At 44.3% G+C, this 23367-nt stretch overlaps 1 protein-coding gene across 3 annotated transcripts in view; it reads right to left on the bottom strand.

Annotated features, from left to right (window-relative positions):
- LOC146860186 (dual oxidase 1-like) overlaps window positions 1–23367 on the bottom strand; it is a 1129619-nt gene that overhangs the window by 1735 nt on the left and 1104517 nt on the right. For all 3 annotated transcript variants that reach the window (XM_085644023.1, XM_085644022.1, XM_085644024.1), the window contains 2 exons: window positions 22478–22633; window positions 14986–15114 (listed from right to left, as the gene is read on the bottom strand). In XM_085644023.1, coding sequence (XP_085500149.1) covers window positions 14986–15114; window positions 22478–22633 — 285 coding nt within the window. The remainder of the gene's footprint in view (window positions 1–14985; window positions 15115–22477; window positions 22634–23367) is intronic.

Here is a 23367-nt window from a genome sequence, read left to right as displayed (position 1 = left end):
ACAGTTCCAACAATGCTGCAATTGCCAGCCAAACACGCATCTCCAAAAGCTTCTCTCTTTCAGCATATAAGCAATCACTCCCACTGGGCTCTAGTGGGATCTATCTCTCTAGATAATTCTAGTTTTCCTCCTGCTTCTGTAGTTCCACGTGAAGTTGCACATAAACCTCCACTTGGCTGGCTATGCAGCGTCTACAGTCCACTGCCTTAAAGGTTTCCCACTCTATCAGTGTGGACGTGGCTATCCTGGTATTATCATAGAAATAATTGCAGCTGGCTGTGCCTAGCGAGTCTCGAAAGACAGGATCTTCTAGTAATCCCACCTGGAGCTAGGGATAGCCAGCCTAGGAGTATTAAACTTTATTGTTCAAATATTTAAAATCGTTACAATATACTATCATTACAACAATCTATAAAAGTAAAAAGAGTTAAAAACCCACACAAACTGCTACAAATTATAAGGGAGTTAAAACATTAAAAACAGTTATCCAAACTGGCAGTAGAGTACAAGTGCATAATGCTTAGTGGGGAGTATTGTCAAGGTCTCGCTTGCTTGCTAGCCGGCTGGTTTCTTTTTGTTACTCAATTTCCTGTGACAGTGCGGCCCGGATTGATTCTGTGAATTTCCCTAGCCACGCAACTGTTTGAGCTGTTTTAGCAGAGAAACACAGGTCTGAGGCTTCTCTGCATCGTACTAGGCCGTGAGACCTGCAGATGGGAAGTACCAGTCGGTGCCGCTCGCTAGCTAACTTTGGGCCACAGCACAGCAGATGGAGCCAGGATTCACGATGGTAACTACAAAGTCGACATGCGGCTGCATTGTCCTTCCGGGCCCAGGCTTGGTTAAAGTCCGCGATGGGCAATGCAAGAAATCTCATGTAGGTGATTTTTTTCCGGGCCGGGACAGTCAGTGCTTGCTCAAAGTAAGGCTGAGGTTTTCCCACTATGTAGGAAGTGTGCAATGATGAGAGATTGGGTTGATGGTGTAAGCTTTCCAGGTCTCTTTCATAGGATATTTTCTTGACCTGTGTGTTCACTGATCTTTTCCATGCAGTTACTGGAATGTTTAAGTTATGCAAATTTTGAGCGTCTATTTCTAGCGATTTTATGGCTACTGACAGCTGAACCTGCCGTGGAGATCCACCTTCTTCAAAGATTGTTTTAATTTCTGTTTTCAGAGAGGTTACTGGAGCATGCAGGGTGCTAATATAGTATTTAAAAATATCCCCTGAGCAGATACTGTCCGGACAGGTGAGTCCCAGCTCCAACCTTACTCTTGCTTTCCTGGCCTGTTGTGGGAGTTCTAGGACCTTCTTATAGGCAGAAATTTGGTGGTTTGTGAGGAACTTAGTGAAGGTGCCAGGGAAGGCTAGGTGGCCATAGTTAAGAGAGGGAACTAGTTTTGCTTTTAAGACTTTCAAGATGGGTTCAGCAGTCAGACTATGTAGTCGTCGATTGAGATTTCTCAAACTGTGTATGATGCCGACCCCCTTGCTTCTTAGATGTTTCAGTTGGGCTGTGGGTTTGGCCCCTTCCGATAACCTGAGACCCAGATAGTTATAACTTCTGCATGTTCTGATTTGCAGGTCACCTAGGCGCCATTGTGCTGTCTTCTTTCGGTAATTATTGCCTTTTACAGCTTTTGAGGAACGCCCCAGGAGTCCAGTTTTTCCCACAGTTTCCCATGGTCAACTCGGTCAAAAGCTGCACTGTAATTAACGTAGCAGCAAAACAGGGGTAGTTGTGATGGATGGGTCGCACGGAGTGACAGGTGTCCCACTGCTTAGATGTTATCTATGGTAGAGCTTTGGGGCCTGAAACCGGATTGAAAGAAGGGAAGGATGTTGTGATCTTTTGCCCAGGTTTCTAGTTCTTTCAACAGAATTCTGGCATTTGCTTTCGCTTCTATGTCTAATAGAGCGACGAGCCGATAGTTTTCAGGTTTCGTGCAGACCCCTTTTTTATGAATGGGAAAAAGTATTGAGCCTTTCCACGACGATGGGACGCAAAAAGTGGCAAATGCATACTTGAAAAGTGATGTTAACTGTTCTGCCTAGAATACGTGAGAGGCTTTAAACACTGCTGCAGGGACTCCGTTGGGACCTGGGGCACCATCTGTCCTCATTTTTTTAATCAGTTTGGTTATCTCGACCTTAGTGATGACAGGTGTCTTGACGCCTTTTTGTATTTCTGAGGGAGTTTGTTGTGTTTGGGTATAAGTCATATTCTGATGTGCTGTATACAGTTGCTTTGCATATTTAACCCATTCCGAGGCTGCCACCCCGTTTTCCTTGATCTGGCTGATGTGGCTATGTTGCTTAATGTATCTCCAAAGTTGGATGTGTCCCCTTTCTTTGAGAAGATTAAATATTTTCAGCCACTCTGCCTCGATTTGCTTTAGTCGTGTTTCCCATACTTTCTTTCTGTGTTCAGTACGTAGTGCTGTTATTGCCGGTGTTTGTGGATTTGGGGCTCCTTTTCTTTTTGCCTTTAAGGCCTTTGAGAGACTATACCTGGTTTGAGCCAGGGCCCTTGGTTTTATTTGTGATGGTAGGCATTGGGGATAGGAGATCTGTGCTTTAAAGATTCCAGTTCGTCCCCCAAGAACGTTTTTTAATTCAACCAGGAGTGCTTTCCAAAGCTCCAAGGGGGATGCAGTGCTTATGTCTGTAAAGCACGACTCTTTATGTATAATCCCGTCCAGGAGTTTTGGACCTAGATTTGTGGACCATTTTATTCTACCCAGATCTTCGGGGTGCTCTTCTCCGGTTGAAACACCCAATGTTTCCAGTTGTTTTGCGGGTTTCCTGTTTAGCTGAAGAAATACCCTCAGTGGTCTGTGGTCATCCCTATTTTCCACTTCAAAGTTGTTAAAGTATGGTACCTGGTTATCCGGGATAAAGATGTAGTCGATTGTGGACTTATCCCTGAAGGTGGGGAGAGGAAGCCAGAAAAGATCCGCAGCTTTTTTGATGGTGTGGGCAGAAACCGTATTTTGAGTGAAAAGGAGCCGCTGCAGGGGGGCTAATTCATGAGTGCCCCAACTCCAGGGTGTTCATGTCCCCGGCAATAATTGGAAAGTGTTCATTGTTAATATGGTTGCCTCTATTTTTTTGCGAGCTTGGTTAATAAATGAGTATCCCAGAAGAAGGTTAGCAAAAGGGGTTGTGGTCAGAGTACATCCTAGCCAAATACTCAGTGTTTGTAACGTTGGTGTGTAAATGAGTGCAGCACAGGAATCTATTTAGGCAGACATGCAAGTTGAGAACCCTGGAGTTATAAGAAAATACTTGTGTCAGTGGGTTGAGCACTCTTCAGGAGTCCATTACCTCCCAACGGGCCAGCCAATCAGTGAAGGCTCTAGCTGGTTTGTGGACATTAGACACAGAGAGTGGGGGGTGGGACCTGTCTAAACACATGTCTCCGTAATTAGAGTCACCCCTGTGGTGAGGAAGGGGGCAGTCCAGAGAAAAAGGAGAGTTGATCAAAACATTAGCAGCTCACACATTAATCAGTGGCATATCTTTACCATCAATTCTACCCTTAACAATAATGAATCTCCCATCTGGGTCTACCATCTCTGCAAATGCCTGGAAGGGGACCCCTGAATGGATACCACTGGATCCAACTGATCCAATCAGTACACCCCATGCAAAGGACGAATACGCCATCAAATACACAAGCCCACATCACCTTCTCAACAGTACTTGCCGCTCCCTCTCCATGACGTGAGTCTCTTGTAGGCAGGCTATCTGCGCACCTCTATACTTAATAAAAGCCTGCGCATAGTAGCATTTACTGGGAGAATTTAAGTCTCTGACATTCCATGTGAGTATTTTAAGGTTCCCTTGGTCCAAGTCAGTATGGGCATAATGTCACCAAAAAACATTATAGGCAGTCCCCACCCAACCCCAACCCCAGTCCCAAAGCACACGCATACAAAGGGAACCCAGCTCCATTCCCAAATATTAATAAGAGCAACAACTACAAAATGTAACTGCCCTAACGCGCCTACCAGGACAAACACAGCATAGTGTGATGTCCAAACTGGTAAAACATATTTACAAGTAGTCATTCATAAGCCAGAGAAGATCCCCACTCAGCCAAAGAATGAAGAGGGAGGGAGAAGTGCAGAAATGAATAATCTGACACATCTGCTACTGTCCATTTGGTTTGGCCGCACTATTCCCGCAAAAGATACACAGAGAAATATAGCCCCTTTGAGGCCGAACATGGTAACAGGGAGGGTGCTCCAAAGAGCAGCCTCCAAGAGTTGTATCAATTCGTCCGCTGTACCAGTAGTGACTGGTCATCAGAGCCTGAATGACTGTCCACCTCAGAGTGTGAATCATCCCCTAGAGCCGTCGCCAACTCCAGTTCCTTTTCAGGGCCCCCAGGCCTGCAACCGCCTCTTTCGCACGTTATCTCTCCACTCTCATCTGCTGGTGCGAGGGGCGGTATCCATGTTGTAGTTTTGTACGATAGTGCTTCCAAACGTACTGTCTCACCACTGCAGGGGAGTGAGGAAGCGTGCCTTCCCGTCGTACATATCCAACCAGTCAGTAACCTCGGCAGGGTCAGTGAAAAAGAAGATTTGGTCCTTGGTTTCAATCCTCAAATGCACTGGGAACAATAAGGCATACTGTATACCCAGGTCACACAACCTAGCTTTAACACTCACAAAAGATGCCAGTTCTTTCTGTAATTAAGTTGTGAAATACGGAAAAATTGAGACCATGACATTATCAACAGCGAATAGGCCAACAGCAAGGGTTTGGCGCAAGATGCAGTTTTGAGCACTGAAATGCAGTAGCCTCGCCACCACTGGTTTTACTAAGAGCCAGGATGTTTGTATATTACACCTTAACCAGCCTGAACATATAGTGCTCAATGATAAAAGCAGCAAGGTGAAGCCAATATTAAAGCTGATGTGAAAAAGGAAGATGTAAAATTACCGGGAAGCACTGGCAGAGCCAATGAGACTCAGCTCTACAAAGCCGGGCTATTAGCTTCACCAATGCTTTTATGCTTTTTTATTGCCATATACTTGTGACACATGCATCATGGTGCATGTGCATACATGGGCAGCAATTTTTAAATGGATTTTCTATTGAAGACTTATTCTAAGAGGCTGGTGAGGTGCACATGTGCATCCTGATGCATGCATGTGCATGGATTGTAATGATTGGGTGACATTTTATATTTACCATTCAAACATAGGGGACGGCCATGTTAAAACTTTCAATAAAATCGGCAAAATGCAATCAAAGTGCGCATGAAAGCAAGTAAAGGAAGCAAAAAGTCTGACAGCAATTTGAAGCTCCCTGGGACTTGCAAATTAATAAATAAGTAAGTAAATAAATACATAAATATATACAAAGGTAAAATGGGAAGAAAGACAAGGAGTGAGGCAGAAAACTGAAGCTGTCAGTAGTTGAAACCTAAAGCATTGGTGCTACATCATCCACAGTACACTGAACCTGTGGAGGTCATCATTCAGGCTCTATAAGAAGAATTCAGCAGCAAGCACCTTATAGAAAAACTGGAATATTAAAGTATGTTAAGGTATGGGTATCATGAAGGAAGAAAGCGCCATTGAACTAAAAAGGTGCTCTAAAATTGCATTGAGATTGCAAGATGATCAATCATTCGTTATTTAACCCCTTCGCTGCTAGGCCTTTTCCACCCCTGGCCTAATCCTTTTTTGGCTATTTGGGGTAGTTCACGCTTAGGCCCCTGTAACTTTTTTGACCTCGAAAGGTATCAACGCCAGATTTGCGTCCTTTTCTTCCAACATCAAGGGAAATTTAAAGGTACTTAGGGTATGGTGATTCCCTTGGAGAGGACCCAGAAATTAGCCAAAATACAGCCACATTTTGTTTTTGGGGGGAAAAATTGTAAAAAAGTGCTGAAGATGAAAGCGTCTGTTTTTTCCCCTGCAAATGGTATCAACAAAGGGTTGTGGTGCTAAAATCACCATCTTGCCAGCTTTCAGGAACAGACTGACTTTTGTCAGAAAACCAAACTTTTTAGGTCTCGGCACGGCGCTGCTCTCGGCATTCAAGAGCTTCTTGAAATCAATACGATTTTGGAAGGGAACTTGAAGCCCCACCCATCTTTTTAATTGGGTACTGTCATCTTATATGCAAAACGCTGGCTTCTGATTGTAAAGGAGGCTTCTTAGTCCCTCCTTGTTGCCGCCTTGTCTCCTTTTGGCCCCGTTTACTGGCGGCGCGTTACTATCTCTTTTAATTACAGGGTGAGGACTTTTTTTGTCATCCCGGCTGGATCGAGGCGCACGCTGTGTACTTGTTGTCATTCCAGCTTGTGTTTTTTAATGTTTCCGTCGTGCCGGTCCGGAGGTGCACTCGCTGTTCCCGTTGCACACAGTGCAAAGAGGCTCACTTACTTTGCTTGTTTTGTTATAATGCGTAACTAGCCCGAGGGCGCTAGCGTCCGGAGGTGTACTCGATGTTCCCGTAGTTTCCCTTCAGTGATTCGATATCACCGTCCGGTGAAATCTGTGATTATTTTATTCTGAAAAAGTGTGATCATACCGCTGCAGATCGAAGGCGTTTTTTTAATAACAACACCTCTGAACAGGGACCTGGATTTAAAGTCGCATGGATTTAAACTGACGCATATTAATAATAAGGAATAAGTTGGAAAATAATGAAGTCACAGCGGAGCGAGATGTAAGAATAACCTGTTCTGCAGTGGATTTTGTAAAAGCGGACTTGTGCTGCGAGTTTTTATGGCCAAAACAACCTACAAAACTGCGTGCCTCATTATTTCACAAATACCTCATATGTTTTCATCATAACAATCTTTTTTTCTGCTCTGGAAATGATCAGAGTGGGTCAATATGCGGACGGCCACGGACATGAAGGGGGGGATTGAAGTGTGTGAAGGACAGCCCCTGGTGGACCCGCACTGACAGTAACCCCATAACACCCCACAACACCCCGCACTGAGCAATGCCTTTAACCAACATAATGGAACCCCCTGCGGAATGTAATGAGGGGCCCTAGGTGTCAAGTGCCTCACAGACATCCATTGGCCTAGAGGTTTAAGGTGCTGCAGAGGTTGGCTTATGCCCCTAACTATACGCCACTTCGTAGAATGTCTCCTGGGTGACTTTTGCATATACCAGAGACTCGCATCTCTTTGTGGCAGTGATGTGTGTGTGTTTTTTATACTTGCAGTTTTATATAGTGCGAACTCGACCCGAAGGTATCAGAGCGCTTTACATGAGCACAAGTTGCATTACAGACGGGCATATACATTTTTAGGCAGGGGGCGATGAAGTGATTTGCCCAGAATAGCAGGATGTTTGAGCCTTCCGCTAGACTCGAACCTAGTTACACCAAAGTCGGGCACTCAAGCCGTTGAGCCACTGTTCATCTGTTTAAATGGGGTTTGAGTAACTCCTCCCCCCTCATCCCCCCTCCCCACACACACTAGACCTGTGAGCAGTGTTATCCGGCTGTACCGACTGAAGTCGTCTCTTCACTTGTGTGATCTCTTGTCGTGTGAGCCGCGGGTCTTCCGGCACAAGTGCCTCGTGGGGGTACCAAGTGGCCAAAGGCACTGCCAGGGGCCGCTTCTCGGCTCATCTCTTTCTCCTCACAGGCTGTAGGGGGTGACCCCCAGCAGTGAATGAGGGCAGAGTCCCGATCCCCATCCTGCCCTCGCGTCCCTCTCTAGCTCCCGCCCTCCACAGCTGAGCCTGATCCACCCTTCGGGGTGAGAGCTGCGTGTGCAGTCTGAGGCAGAAGCAGTGCGGCCCTCAGTGCTGGCAGCGGGGCCGGGTGTGTCAGGAGAGTTGCGCCTCTGAGGTGAGGGACGCAGCGAGCCGGTGGGTGACAAGAGAGAGAGAGTGTCAGTGGACAAGAGAGTGACTGACTGAGTTACTAGGAGAGTGGTCGGGATACTCTTCAGTGGGCAGGAAGGTGACAGAGTGAGTCAGACACTGGCCAAATGAGTAACTAGTGAGTGAGTGAACGCTGGGTACCTGATGCTGCTGAATGTGAAAGTCAGACAGTGTGAATGTGTCCTCGGGTCCCGGAAACGACCGGGCATGGCTTGAACGGAGCTTTATAAACTTTAAGGAAGATTTCACAAGCATACTTTTTTGGGAACCAAGGTCATGTGTGTGATGACCTGGGAGCTTCACAAATCATGAGGATTTTAGCAAAATTCTAAAGTTTCTGCTTCAAGTTGGCTTTAGTTTAAACCATATATTGTTGTCGTAGTAGGCGCATATCTCAACACAGTTCTCTCACAGACGGATGTGAAAAAAAGGAAAAGCAAAAATGTTTCCAAACAATTAAAAAGTAAAGTCGCGTGGGTGTTGCCTTCTCTCTCCGTGCTGGGGGCACACCTCTGGAAGGTAGATTTTGAGGCAGCCCTGTGTAACAGTAGATAGTAGGAGAAGAAACAGTGAAATATTCCGGGTTGTAAATCGAAAGTTTGATTCCAATGTGACAGTATTTGGTGTGAGGAAGGATGGAGCGATGGGCCTGAATAAAGTCACATGTGCCAAAACTGAAGGGAAAATCGTATACATCTTGGAAATCACGTTATATTCCTTGCCCCAATCTGGGAAGATGTGCAATGCAGATTTGTGTAGTATGAAAATATGCGCGAGTTAAAAAAACAAAAAAGCCCAAAACTAAGCCCTAAGGTACTTCCCCCATTACTTAAGCTATCCAGTAGTCTGTTAAATGTAGGGCTTAACAAGACAGCGCGCTTCAGGTACAGCAACTTCTGTCTGGGCTCTACCGGTGCAATAAAATGTCCTCTGCAATGCCCCTCGTGCTCCTTGAAGCTAGGGTTGCGCTATATTGCACGATTAAAATCTATAGACACTTCCCGTGAGCACTGCAGGGGTCTCAGCAAAGAAAGCCGTCCCCAGGTCAAGCCTCAGGAGGCATTTGTTGAGTATCACTTGTACAAGGGAGAGGATGTGGAGCTAACCTTGATACTGTGGAACCAGGTTCTAGTCATGGCGTTGGCTCAACACCCTGTAATTCTGGGGAAATCACTTAATATCGCCGTGCCCAAAAAATAGAAAAACAAAGAAATGTGACCTTGTGTAATGCAACTGTTATGTAAAGCGCTCCATTAACTTCGGGTCGAGCTCACGCTATATAAAACTGCAAGGTGGTTGCAAGGTCCCACACGCTGCGTTTGTGCTCAGCCTGTGCTGAGCATGTGTGTTCATTCCATAGGCACACATTTGCAATCTCAACGAACGCTTTTGCTCTGCCTACCAAGCTACAAGTTTCGTGCCCAGCAGTGTTGCCAGATTTTGAGACACATCCGAAGCCCAAAGCTGTCCAAGTATAAGCCCAAATTCAGCCCAACACGGAGCAGTATCAGCCCAAAAACCAGCCCAATGTTGCAACTCTCAGGTTATGCACAAATAGTGTTCACTAAACATTTGACTATTGATGATCGTTGCTCATAAGCTCTCAATGTTTCAGCAGGTGAACTCAATTTTCAGACTTTTTTATCTGGTGCCCTACTTACTTTATGGTCACTAAACAACTAACAACTAAACAACTATAACTAAACACTTACAAGGTCCCAAAGGTGAGACCTAGTGGATGTGCCAATGCTTGTTTACACAGTTATGGCATTTTACTGAGAAACAGCCTATTTTTGCTATTTTTTGTGCTTTCAACCTCCTTTCAGTTAATGGTAGAAATCGGTATGAAAGCAATAATGGATCCTGGAAAGCTATACATTTCAAAAAAGTAGAAAAAAGTCTGAATTCAGCAAGGGGTCATTTGTGTAGATCCTTCAAGGTTTTTTTTATAGAAACTAATGGTTGAAAATAGGAAAAATTGAAAATGAGTTGAAAAAATCAGCCATTTGTGCCAACGATTTCTTCTAAGTATGGCAGATTCTTTAACGAAATATACAGTTACATCCGCTGGACCCTTCTTTTTGTGTGGATATATAGGATTTGTAGGTTCACCAAGAACCCGACGAACCCGGAGCCAATAACTGAGCAGCATCTTGCAATAGTTTTTTATTGTGTACGGGGTCTATAGCAATTCATTTGGGAAAATATAAAAGTGAAAAATTGGTATGAAAGACACCTATGTGTTTATGAAATGGGAAAAAAATATAGAGTTTAAAAACAGTAGCTATTTGCACATCTCCGAAATTGTGGGTACCCATACTAGCATGTGAAGTATAGGACATTTTTAAAAGTGATTTTTTTTTAACACATTGTCTTACATTTGGCAGGCAGAAATGCATCGAAAATCAATAGGTAGTAGCAGTTGCTCTACAATTCTGTGTTCCCCTGAGCCTCCCGATAAAAATGGTACCTCACTTGTGTGGGTAGGCCAAGTGCCTGCGACAGGAAACGGCCCAAAACGCAACATGGACACTCCACATTATTACAGTGAAAACTGACCTTTTTTTTGCAAAGTGCCTAGCTGTAGATTTTGAACCCTAGCTCTGCCGGCACCTAGTGTAACGTAGAAAACCGATACATTTCTAAAAACTAGACACCCATGGGAATCCAGGATGAGGTGACTTGTGTGGCTCTCACCAGGTTCTGTTACTCCGAATCCCTTGCAAACCTCAGACTTTGTAAAACAAACCACATTTTCCTCACTTTTCTGTGATGGAAAGTTCTGGAATCTGCGTGTATCCACAAAATTCCTCCAACCCTGCATTCCCCAAAGTCTTCCAAGAAATATGGTACCTCACTTGTGTGGGTAGGCCTAGTGCCCACGACAGGAAACTGCTTAAAACGCAACATGGACACACAACATTTTTACAGTGAAAACTGACCCTTTTTTTGCAAAGTGACTAGCTATAGATTTTGAACCCTAGCTCTTTTGGCACCTAGAGAAACCTAGCAATCCTATACATTTTTAAAAACTAGACACCCATGGGAATCCAGGATGAGGTGACTTGTGTTGCTCTCACCAGGTTCTGTTACTCAGAATCCCTTGCAAACCTCAGACTTTGTAAAACAAACCACATTTTCCTCACATTTCGTGATGAAAAGTTCTGGAATCTGCGTGGATCCACAAAATTCCACCCACCCTGTATTTCCCAAAGTCTCCCGATAAAAATGATACCTCACTTGTGTGGCTAGGCCTAGTGCCCGCGACAGGAAACGGGGCAAAACGCAACATGGGCACACCTCATTTTTACAGTGAAAACTGACCCTTTCTTGCTAGGGTACCTAGCTGTAGATTTTGAACCCTAGCTCTTTTGGCACCTAGGGAAACCTAGCAAACCGATACATTTTTTAAAACTATACACACAGGGGAATCCAGGATGGGGTGACTTGTGTGGCTCTCACCAGGCTCTCTTACCCAGAATACCTTGCAAACTTCAAACTTTGTCAAAATAAATACATTTTCCTCATCTTTCTATGATGGAAAGTTCTGGAATCTGCGTGGATCCACAAAATTCCTCCCACCTCACATTCCGATAAAAATGATACCTCACCTGTTGGTGGTTCAAGTGCCTGCAACAGGCAAGGGCCCAAAACGAAATGTGGAGACCAGGCGCGGCTGGTCCATTTGGACAAAAGGCCCACACCCGCCACCTTTTTCCCCCCTCAGAACATTGTCTGTCAGACTGAACAAAATTCAGCCTGACAGACACTGTTCACACTCAGTTTAAGCAGCCAAGAGCCAGACATGCGTATTTAGCGCTGGCTCTTGGCAGCCTGAACTGAACTTTGTTGGGCAGAGAAAGTCAGAGCTCTGGTGGGAGTGACATTCTCAGCTCAGCAAAGATTGCTGAGGCCCTCCCCTCAGTGACGAGGGGTGGGGTCACTGATTGCCTCACACCTTGGCGCTTCAGTTTTAAGCCTTGAAGTGCGCAGGGTTGAGTGTCAATCAGTGACACTTCATCACAGAATCGGGAGGGGTCAGTAGTCTCACTGAGCTCATCCCACTCTGTGATAACGTTGAGACTGCTGCCTTCCCTCATTGGCTGACCTTAGGTCAGCCAATGAGGGAAGGCAGCAGTCCCAAGCCTTCTGAACCCCTGAGGCAGTGCAGAGCTGACTGAAAGTAAGTGTGATTTATTGTCATTTTAAATTGTTTGGTGCGTGCATGTATGAATGTTTGTGAAGGAGTGTTGTGAATGAACCTGTTTGCGTGTGTGTGTGCATGTGTGTGTGTGTCCCATCCGCCTGCCTCCCTCCAAAACTTACCGGCCGCCACTGGTGGAGACAACAAAATCACCTTCTCAAAACGACCTGGTTTTGCAAGGGGGAGGACCTGGGTTTTTGGCCCAAGGCTCAGGGGCTATCTAGGGAAACCTACCAAACCGAACACATTTCTGAAAAGTAGACACCCTGGGGAGTCCAGGGAGGAATGTCTTGCGTGGATCCCCCAACGTTTCACTACCCAGAATCCCCTGCAAACCTCAGATTTAGCTGAAAAATGCATATTTTCCATCCTTTTCTCAAAGGGAATGTTATGGGATCAACGTGTTGACACAAATTTCCTACCACCTAGCATTCCCCCAGGTCTCCCGATAAAAATGGTACCTCACTTATGTGGGTAGGCATAGTGGTTGCAACAGGAAATGGCACAAATCATACTGTGGAGACTTCAAAATTCCTTATCATTAAACTACCTGGTTTTGCAGGGAGGGGGGGGGGGCATCTGTTTTTTTGCCCAGGTTCGAGACTATTTAGGGAAACCTACCAAACCCACACATTTATGAAAACTAGGCACCCTGGGGAGTTCAGTGAGGTACGGCTTGCGTGGACCCCCCAATGTTTTCCTACCCAGAATCCCCGACCAACCTCAAATTTTCATGAAAAAATCAAATGTTTCTCAAATTTCTGTGAGGGAAAGTTGTAGGATCACCGGCCTAACACAAATTACCTATGACCCAGCATTCCCCCAGGTCTCCCGATAAAAATAGTACCTCACTCGTGTGGGTGAGTCAAGTACCCGCGACAGGCATAGGCCCAAAACTTATTGTGGAAACCTCAAAATTGCCTATCATAAAACGACCTGGTTTTGCAGGGGGGGCATCTGGGTTTTTGGCCCAAGGCTCGCGGCCATCTAGGGAAACGTACCAAAACCACACATTTCTGAAAACTAGACACCCTGGGGAGGTCCGTGAGGTATGGCTTGCGTGGATACCCCAACGTTTCCCTACCCAGAATCCCCTGCAAACCTCAAATTTAGCTATAAAAATCACTTTTTCCACACATTTTTGTGTGGGATCACTGTGCCAGCACAAATGTCCTTGGTCTCCCCGGGCCCTCCTGGGGTGATCCCCAACATGAGATAGCCTCCTGAGCATGTGGAAAGTGAAACTGAAATGAGCGTCTTGGCTCATTTCAGTTTTGGTTTCACTGAAATGACATCAGCGCGACATGCGCGCTGATCGTCATTTCAGGAAAACCAAAGAAACAGCCTCGGGAGCTAGGAAAGCTCTTCCCCTGCTCACGAGGCTGTTGGGGGGAAGGGGAATCCCTCTGGTGCGGGCACCAGAGGGATTCCCTGTGCCAAGTGCGAAAACGGCCGGGGGCCATCCGACGCACACGAGCACTGGTGCGTCAGATGGCTCCGGGCCGTCCGACGCACCGAAGGGGTTAAAAAGCATTTCATTATTTAATGGCTAATGTGCGTTTAGAAGCCTAGCAAATTGAAATGGAGGGTGTGGGTTAATTTCTTTCCCAGAAAGCAAACACAAGGAGATGATGGACGGAGCGGCAAAGTGAGCTAAAGAATGATGGTGGATTCAACCCAGATCTGTGACTGGGGGTGAGTGTTTGAAAAGTTTCAGCACTCCGTCCATCATCTCCTTGTGTTTGCTTTGTTTGCCCTAAGTTGGCAGGGTATGCCCAGACGTGGGTCCCTTGCTCACTTTGCTACTGGATTCAAGCTAGCCTGGCTGAAGAGGGCTGTTAGCCCTTAACCGGTCCCAGGATGTTTGTTTCCACTCCAGTGAAGACATGGCTTGGCAGTTCGGGCTGGACTATTCTCATAAGGCACAGGGTCAAGACTGATTTGCATATTGCTATGTCTGAACAGGGGTGGCAAAGTGAGCTAAAGAATGATGATGGATTCAACCCAGATCTGTGACTGGGGGTGAGTGTTTGAAAAGTTTCAGCACTCCGTCCAGCATCTCCTTGTGTTTGCAGAGTCTTAATAAAGCCACAATTGCAAACCCTATTTATTCCACTGAGATGTGCTGAATCTAAACCACAGTAAACGTGCCTTACTTTAGCATTTGGCCGCCGGTATTTGCTAGTAATGTGAATTAAGATCATGGGTAGCAGTATCTTCTTACACCCTGATTAGTGTTTGACCTTGGAGGACAGGTTATAACTTTGTTCCTTTATTTGAAAGACAATAGTGTGCTATTGTCACACTGTGAGTGGTTCTATGAAGACAGGTACAGCTCAAGAATAATGCTACCAGCAGTGGAGGAACTCTCAAGGACCCTGGATGTAAACACTTCAGAGCGCAAGGGGTTGTGAGCCAAAAGGAGCATTGATGTCTAAATATCCACAGGTGTTTCTAGGAGAATGTAGGTCCTTGCAGGGAGCGGGTTGCCCAGATGGGGCGAGGAGTTGGGCTAAAGGCTGGGGCGGTCGACCTTGAATCTGGGGAACTGGGTTTGAGTCTCGGCAATGACGCTGAACCTCCTGTGATTCTGGGCAAATCACTTAATCTCCCTGTGCCTAACAAAAATGAATGTGTGTCCTCATGTAACATAACTGGTGCTATGTACAGTGCTCTGATACCCGATTCGGGTAAAGTTCGCGCTACATAAAACTCTGCAAAACAGATGGACATTAAAAATGTTACTAGTAAATACAGAGCTACTTTTATGGCAGTGAATTGGGTGGAATTCCTTAATATAGTATAGATTATTGAGGTTCAAGTAATCGGCTCCTTGCCGCTTATTAATCATCTAGAAAAAGAGAATTTATTTCAGAGGAATCAAACCTGATGTCAAAATGTCCACTCACCTCGGGGTGGACCTCCTGCAGCGAGTTGAAGAACGGGACAAACGGCGGCCTCCCGAAGTGCGTGATGGCGCGGAGGCCCGTGAACAAGCTCTTGTTCAGCACCTTCTGGAAGTGACGTTCACAGATATACTGAAATGAGAAAAAGGTAACGTCATCATGGGCTGTGAGGAACGGAGAGTGTGGCAAGCCAATGCCATCCTAGAAAGAAAGCTATCACTAGGTCCCTTCTCCCTGGCGTACAAGGAATCTGGAAATGATTCTGTTGATGAATGGTATCTCGCGGGCCCGTGAACTAATGAGCAATCACCCAAGCATTTTAGCAATTGCCGTAAAGAAGAATCGCCATAGTACTTTCACAAAGACCAAACTTTTCCTAATGTATGTTATATATTGACCATGCTCTCAATACTTGCAGGCCACCCGGGAATGCCAGAATGGCAAACCCAGCCATATCACGAACCCGTATCTGTGAGCTTTACAGAGGCACCGCCGTATAGTTAGACCGTAACACTTTCTTATATGTAATTGCCCCTGTGGTAATCATCCACTCACTGTGGAAAGCAAGACTGCAATCAATGCAGCTTTTCAGCTCGCAGCGTTTATGTTTCAAACAAATGTACATTAGATATGACAAAAATATATAAAAATCATCAAATATTAGGGTTTAGGAATGCCAGAAACAGCCGAGCTTCAAGGCAGGCGCCATTCATCACAAAATAAAATATTCAGAGCTATATGGTAAGGTGAGAGGAAGGCAAACAGTACATCGAAAACTTAAGGGGAAAAATGAGTGATTCTTGATGGATCACATTATTTGATTTCCACAGATTCTTTTTTTATATTTCCTATTTTTGAAATCTCAAATTCTGAGCTTAAACTTCTATCTCCACTCGTTATTAATTTCATCCACTTTCCTCCTTTTGTGTAAATCGATGTAAACATATTCAAACATAATTAGAAAAGAACACACCTACATATTATAAACTACTTTCATTGAAATTACCTATAGGTGGTGTCACGTGGCCCATATCTTTTGCAATACTTTCAATGATTGCTTTCACATGAGAACTCATCACTGTGTTCACTCACTGCATGTTCCTGGAATGTTGACTGAACATTATGTGCAAGGTCGAACAATGCCACTTGTCATTTTGTTCTGCCAGACCTTAGCCCTTAGACAAAACATACTGATGTAGCTATTGTTTGGACAGTATACTTGGGTTTTTAGTGAGATACACAAATAGGTGAGAGACACTTGGAGAGGGACCTTTCCAGGAAGAAGAGCTAGACAGCGTTCATGATGTAGATCTACCATCTATAGGCTAAGGTATGGGGTCTGCAGACAAAGATACACACAAAAAGAAGCTACCCTGAAGATGGAAAAAGGCGCTTTCTTCTGTGTGGTGTTGGGCATATAAAAAAATTGGAAGGACTAGCCTCACACACCACCAGGTGCCATGCTTTATCATCGGCAGTCCTTGCTCTCTAAAAGCTGTGTTTGATAGAGACAAGGAGGTACTTCTACAACAAAGTGGGGGCCCGTGCAAAGAGGTGAGTGAGTGATTTAAAAATTAATGCAAACTCCACATGTAATTGTATTTCTATGGGGTTTGCTTAATATTAAAAGCTAGGGTGGGGACACAGGGGTTTAGTTCCCCATCCCCATCAGTGTCGTCAACATGTTTCTGCCAATGTGGCCAGGAGGGTCCATGTCATTCATCAGGACGTAGTAATAGGCTTCCTATCTAGTCTCCAAAAGACTAAGATAAATCCACTTGGTAGGGTGACCTTTGTCAAATTCTACTGTGTAAACTTGAAACCTGTAAAGATAAAGGTTAACACAGTGTCAAAAATGGTTTTAATACCAGGGAAAAAGAATCAGATTTGTATCATGCAGATGAACATTATAATGCATGTGGATGCAAACATACATGTCAATGCAAGCGTGGTGCACATGAACGGATACTGTGAGTCCAGCTCACAATCTTACCCCCGGTTAGGGGTTGGGATGTCTTATGGGAAGGGGGGTATTGAGGGAACCCTGTAGTCACACTCTATAATCAGAGTAAAAGAAGGGTCTTTAGTAAATTAAATCAGGTTGTGAATCTATTGCACTCACACATTCGTACTGACCCTGAAAACGAGCTCTATGGGCTAAGAAACGACTTTTTTTTCACACATCCATCACAGTCACCCCCTTACTGCCTCAAGGTGCAGCCCTCGTGATGCTCCTACGATCTGTACTTGCCTCTTCCCCGCTGTTAGCTGAATGAGGCTTTGCATGCGATTTATAAAGGTGCCCAAATTGGTAATTTCTCTTTAGTTAGGTGGAGAAAGGCACAGCTGTGATGAAAATGAGTATCAGCTATTTATGAAGCCATGGGATATCATTGTTGAGGCCTATTTCCCATGATTTGAGGCGATAAACCCAGTGTTGGTCCCTTGTATGGAGTTTCTTTGTATGGTTGGGACACCTGGGGGCATCTTCTCCAGGATGGCCCATTCCAGGTCCTCTTCTCTGTGGCCTTGTTCTAGTTAATGACGTGTCGATTTGGTGTTATTCCTTTTGCATTTGATGGTGCTACGATGTTCATTGATTCTTATTTTTATCTTCCGCAGTGTTATACCCACGTAAAAGAGGTTGCAAGGACATTTGATCAGAAAAACAACATTCTCGCTGTTGCAGTTGGTAAAGTTCTTCAAAATCCAGGGTTTTCCTGTTTGTAGTTCCACTTCCTTGGTGTGGTGGGTGTACTGACATGCCACGCAATTCCCGCATGGGTAGTGGCCAACTGTTCGTTGACGATCCCATAGGGTTTGCTGAGTTTGGATAGGTGTAGATGGTATTTTAGCATGGACCAGTTATTCGCAGCTGTTCGAATTTCTCTTGAATGCGAATAGGGGTGCGGTCCATTGTTTCCCTGCTCCACTCTGTATATGCCAGTGCTTTTGTATTATGGTTTGGACTTTGTTAGAAATTGGGGTGTACGTTGTGACACATACAACCTTTTCATTCTCCTGTTTCTCATGATGTTCCAAGAGGGCCTCTCGGTTGTTATTTCGTGCCCTTTTCTTGCCCTAGTCATGAATTTCTTCGGGTAATGGCATTGAAGCAATTTGCTCTCCAATATTTGGGCTTGCTACAGGGCTGCTTTAAGTAACTTCAGGATAGTAAATTCTAAAACTACTTTCCTGTAATTGTTATATTAAATCAGACATGTAAAGTGTGGTTAGGTCCTCATATGACACCCTGAGATGGCTGCAAGCTTAATTCTAATATTCTTATTCTTAATACCACAGCCAATAGTTTTCGCAGCTGAGACCTATTGGCTTTGTCAATGCTTGCTCTCTCTCTCTTCCCCCTATATTACCTTGTTTCAAAAACTGTGAAGGTTTCAACACTTTGTGCAATGTGGCTGAAACAGTTTGTATCCATCTCTATAGAATGTTCTTGTTCTTGCTTTCATATATTTTCCCATCATTCATCTGCATAGAAAGTGACACCACTGCCTTTCCCATCATCTGTTTGCACAGGAAGTGACATCATTGGATTCCCCATCATCCATCTGCACAAGAATTGACATCACTGGTTCCTGACAAAATCACCTTTAAAAGAAGAGGGCTTAATTTCCCATAATCCTTCTGAACATGGAATTACGTCACAATCATCCATCTGCACAGGAAGTTACATCTTTGGATTTCCCATCATCCATCTGCATAGAAAGTGATATCTCTTCCTGCCTTCTCCTGACTCAACCCTTCAGGGCGTCCTATTTACCAGGTGCCCCTCGCTAAGGGCAGTCACAAACAAGGGTATCGCCTGTTTGGGTATGTTAGGGCCAGGAATTACTCTGGCCCAGAACTCATGTTCCACAGAAACTTACAGGGTAAGATAGAATCATGTGCCTTTCCCACCACCAGATACTGCCAATCCCCACAATTGCACCCAGACTTAGATGACCCATATGCTTAAATAGCATGTGCACGGCAAATAGACCCAACCCTGTACACATCTAACTAACTACCACATACCCTCAAACTACAGAATACACATTCCAATTAATGCTCATCAGCACTTGCTCTGCAGTACTCCATGGACCAGACATCACACACTGCATCCTCTATCACATTTTTGGCACCCTCCTCATCACAGAAACATAGTTCTTTGCATATTCAAGATGTCCTTCTTCCCAAAGGCTAAGGCATCCATTGTGTGTGCCATACACATAAAAAGGGAGGAGGCCTCGCTGTCATCCATAGGCCCTCCTGGTCCTGCATCCTAGGCAAGAAAGCGACACTCAACTCCATCGAGCTACTATCATGCCAAAAGGTCACATCCTCAACCTTGTAAAGACAAGGTTGAGGATGTGACCTTTTGACTAAGAATCCTGTGGAAATTACCCATATCCCTGGACTGGACCAACCACTTTGACATCTCTATCTTCATGCTTAGCTTCCTACTAACAAACCAAGGTCAAAAGAAAAGAGAATACTAAATCTTCAGATCTATTAAAAGACTTTTCCACAGACAACCTTAAACTTGAATTCACCTCTCACCATATCAGCTCCACATCCAATGCCAACACCCTTGTAAACAACTTCAACAAGTTGTTGGAAACATACACACCCCAATTACAGGACACAAGTGCAAGCCAAAGCCTTCAGCACCCTGGAACTTCAAAGAGCTTGCTGACAATAAGTGATCCATCCACAGACAGGAAAGAAAATGATAGAAAAACAGAATTCCTGAGGCCCTCTTGATACTGTGTTATATTCCATATAGGTACCCTATATAGGCGCAGGTAACTTTGCAACCGTTCACCTATATTCTTCCCCACATTACATACCTAACGGTTCTTAGGGACAGACCTTTTACCTAGATACGACACTGCATTCAGAACGCGGGTTTTCCCTAGTTCGAATCTCATACATTATGCATGAGGTTTCTTGGAAGCACAGCAGGACTACCATCTCCTGTATAATATCTCTGTATAAAGTTCAGGTCCGACGTCATTCTTTAGGCCAACACAGTAACACAGCAAGGTAGGACCCCTGGGGAGACCTATGGGTATATAACCATCATGTCTTGCTTAGAAAGGCAGAGGAGAGCGTGACTTCCCGGCTGACAGACTGACCAGAGACGCTGAGGTTCCTGCATGCAGACACTCCAGCTCGCAATGGTCTAACATCCCTCGCAGGGTGTCCAACTCAAGACCAGGATGGGGACCCATATTCTCTCATTCTCAGGTAATGGGGTTGACTAGATCCTAGAGGGATTCTTGGCATAACACCTACATATGCTAGGTACATTTAGGTACATCTAGTTAGGGAGGCACCGTAGGAGTACGCACTTTTTATCATGTATTTTATGTACTTTTATGTACACGTGGAGAGGTGTGGCTCACTGGTTAGAGGTGGCAGATCCGCAAGCAGAGAATCGGCCAGGGATCAGGGTTCAATTCCCGACGCGGCAGGGTTGTGGACCAGGGTCAAAACGGACTCGATAATTCTCGGCTCGGTACCTACTCTAACCAGGAACACACTCGGCAACTCTGGGCATTAGCTTGCCTCATCTCCACAACGGCCCCCCACATTCGCCGGGGATGCCTGGTTTCACCTTGGAGATACCCAGGAGGGACCATCTCACAGGGATAGCCAGGACGGGTTCCCCAGCGGTCTACAGCGCCACGACGCCTCAGGGCAGCAGTGCGCTTTACAAGACACATACATTTACATTTACTTGTATATATTCATGATTACTGCAGAATGGTAGAACTGTACCATCCCTTTACGTTTATAGTACTGCTAATCATATACCTCTGCTACTGTCTAATGGTTGTTACAGCTCATCTCTTCTACACTAGAATAACAACTGTTCAATAAATTCTTATTGACAGAACGCCCAGTATGTTTTATTCTGTGTATCTCTGAGACAAACTAAGTGAGCATGAGTGACTGAGTTAAAGGTAGTATATTGTTTCCATGATTATTAGGGATCAGGGTTGTCATGTTCTGAGGTCACCAAAAACTATTCTCTCCCCAATAAGAGGAGATTCTAGTGGCACTGTGAGCTAGCTGATACAGACAGGCTAACATATCCAGTGGGGGTATACAGAACAAGTCTGCAACCAATCCCACGGTTTATGTTATCCAAATGCGCAGATCCTGTATAGGTTATAGGAACTACACGACAACTGAAGTCCCTCTTCTCAACATGCAGATAGTTCATCACATCTACCAAAGTAAAATACTATTCCAACACCATCAATAAAGCCACCAACAAAAACAAAACGCTGTTTCACACAATCAAGCACTGTATCAGGTGTGCCTATTCCTCACTCCACTTCCTGTAGAAGTCTTCAATGGTTTTCCTCCAACACGCTATCTTTCGTAGATCTTGTTGACATACTCAACTTCCTCAAAATCATTTCTTATGAAGGTAATGTCTTACTATTGTCTTTCATCATTGCTTTCTCTGGGGATGGTCTCTTACTTACCCCTACTTACTATTTATAATGCCTCACTCACTGAAGGCATATTCCCAGAAGCTCTCTAGATAGGCCAGGCTCTGCCACTCCTAAAGAAACCTTCACTAGTCCCCGATGACCCACAGTCATGACACCATCAGACTATAGACTAAGAAGTGGAAATGAAATAAAAAGCAGCTTTTCCATCTATGCACCCAGGATCTAGAACAGCATCCCTGTATACATCAGGACAGCCCCAACAGTGCTTTAATTTAGGAAAGAATTGAAGACTCACCTCTTTAAGGGACACTACATTACAATGCATTACCATCCTCAACTCAGCTCCATCTCCTCTTAATTGTTGACTTTATGCTTGCCTTTAACTTTGTACAGCACTCTGCCTTGTACTATAGAAATACCATATAATGTGTACATACATAATGAATACACACATACTTATATGTTCAGTTGTGCCAGCATTATATTGTATATTGAATGTTGTATTGCTGCTTGTAAAAACATTTTACTAGAGAAATGCCTCGACAAAGAAGAAAGAAATAAAATATCTTAAACACATTTGTGATACTCATCAATGCAAACTTAAAAGGAAAATACAATAAAATAAAACAAAATTACACCTATTTATAAGCGTATCTACATGTAAGCTTCCAAGAAACCTATTGGTAATCTTGCATTCCTAGCATCACATCAAAATGCAACCTGTTATACACTCCTGGATGCTTGGATATATTTGGGAGAATAGGCTGGGCAGCAGAATGACGGAGGAACTGAGGTGATGATGAGGAGAATGATTATAACATACCCATCCGTCTTTGTTTCTATTACTAACCATTGCATCATCTTCATAAAGGGTATGAGCCCTTCTGCAAAATTACCATAAGTCCCAGTTTGCTAATGAATTGTTTTGTCTCCTCCTCATGAACAAATAAGCATATTGTCATCATTGAGATTGAATGTGATACTGAAACTTTGCTTCCCTACCCGACCTGTCTATGCCCTCTTACCAGCATGGTAGTGCGGAGGTCAAACTTCTCGGCTAGCTGTGTGATGTAAATGTGGACGGACACCAGATCATTTTTGTCATTTTCTTCCACCTCCCGAATGATGTCAGCCACCCACTCAAACTGATGTTGGGTCCGGGTCACCCAGATGAAGTAAACCTGAAAAGACATAACCCCTGTGAGTATAAATGAGAAGTATGCCATTTCTTGAATCAAATGTGAGAAGGTGAAATGCGTTCAAAAGATGCCTGGTAATGAGAAGTAGACGAGAAAGTAGAGCTGCTTTAACATTAACAATCATGCATCATATCACTGGGACTGATCCTGCTGCAGATTTACGCAAAACTGTGACTAAATCTCCTCAGATCCCCTAAAGGGTATTCTATTCGAATATTTAGTTTTAAATATTGTGTTAACAAAATATCAAATCTTAAATATTAACTACTAAAATATCATGGAGGTAAACTTTTATAGGTATAGGTTTACTATGCCTACCTTGATGACATATATATCTAGAATAGTAAAGAGTTAATAGTTAATCTATATTTTGCCTGTATACTTACCTTATTGGTATTTTGGTAGTCAACATTCAGGCATTTGTTTTTTTATGCAGCACAATATTTAAAACAAGATATCCTAACAAACAACAGCTGCAAAGGCAGTGTGTATTCATGCATACCCATTTTGCAGACTCTCTTATATGTCAAATACCTAATAACATTACTAAATTCCTAAGGGTAGAAATGGATGACATCAAACTGGCATAAATTTAATGCTTATAAAAGTGTACTTTTTATTTTCACGTTCACGCCCCAAAAAAGACACTGCCACCCTACCAAATCACAGTAAACTTACCATGCAAAGAAATGTTAAATGATTTGTAGACTAGCTAG

Source organism: Triturus cristatus, chromosome 3_1 (genome assembly GCF_964204655.1).
Source record: "Triturus cristatus chromosome 3_1, aTriCri1.1, whole genome shotgun sequence".
Classification (NCBI taxonomy): Eukaryota; Metazoa; Chordata; class Amphibia; order Caudata; family Salamandridae; genus Triturus; species Triturus cristatus.
This window is presented reverse-complemented; position numbering and strand designations above follow the sequence as displayed.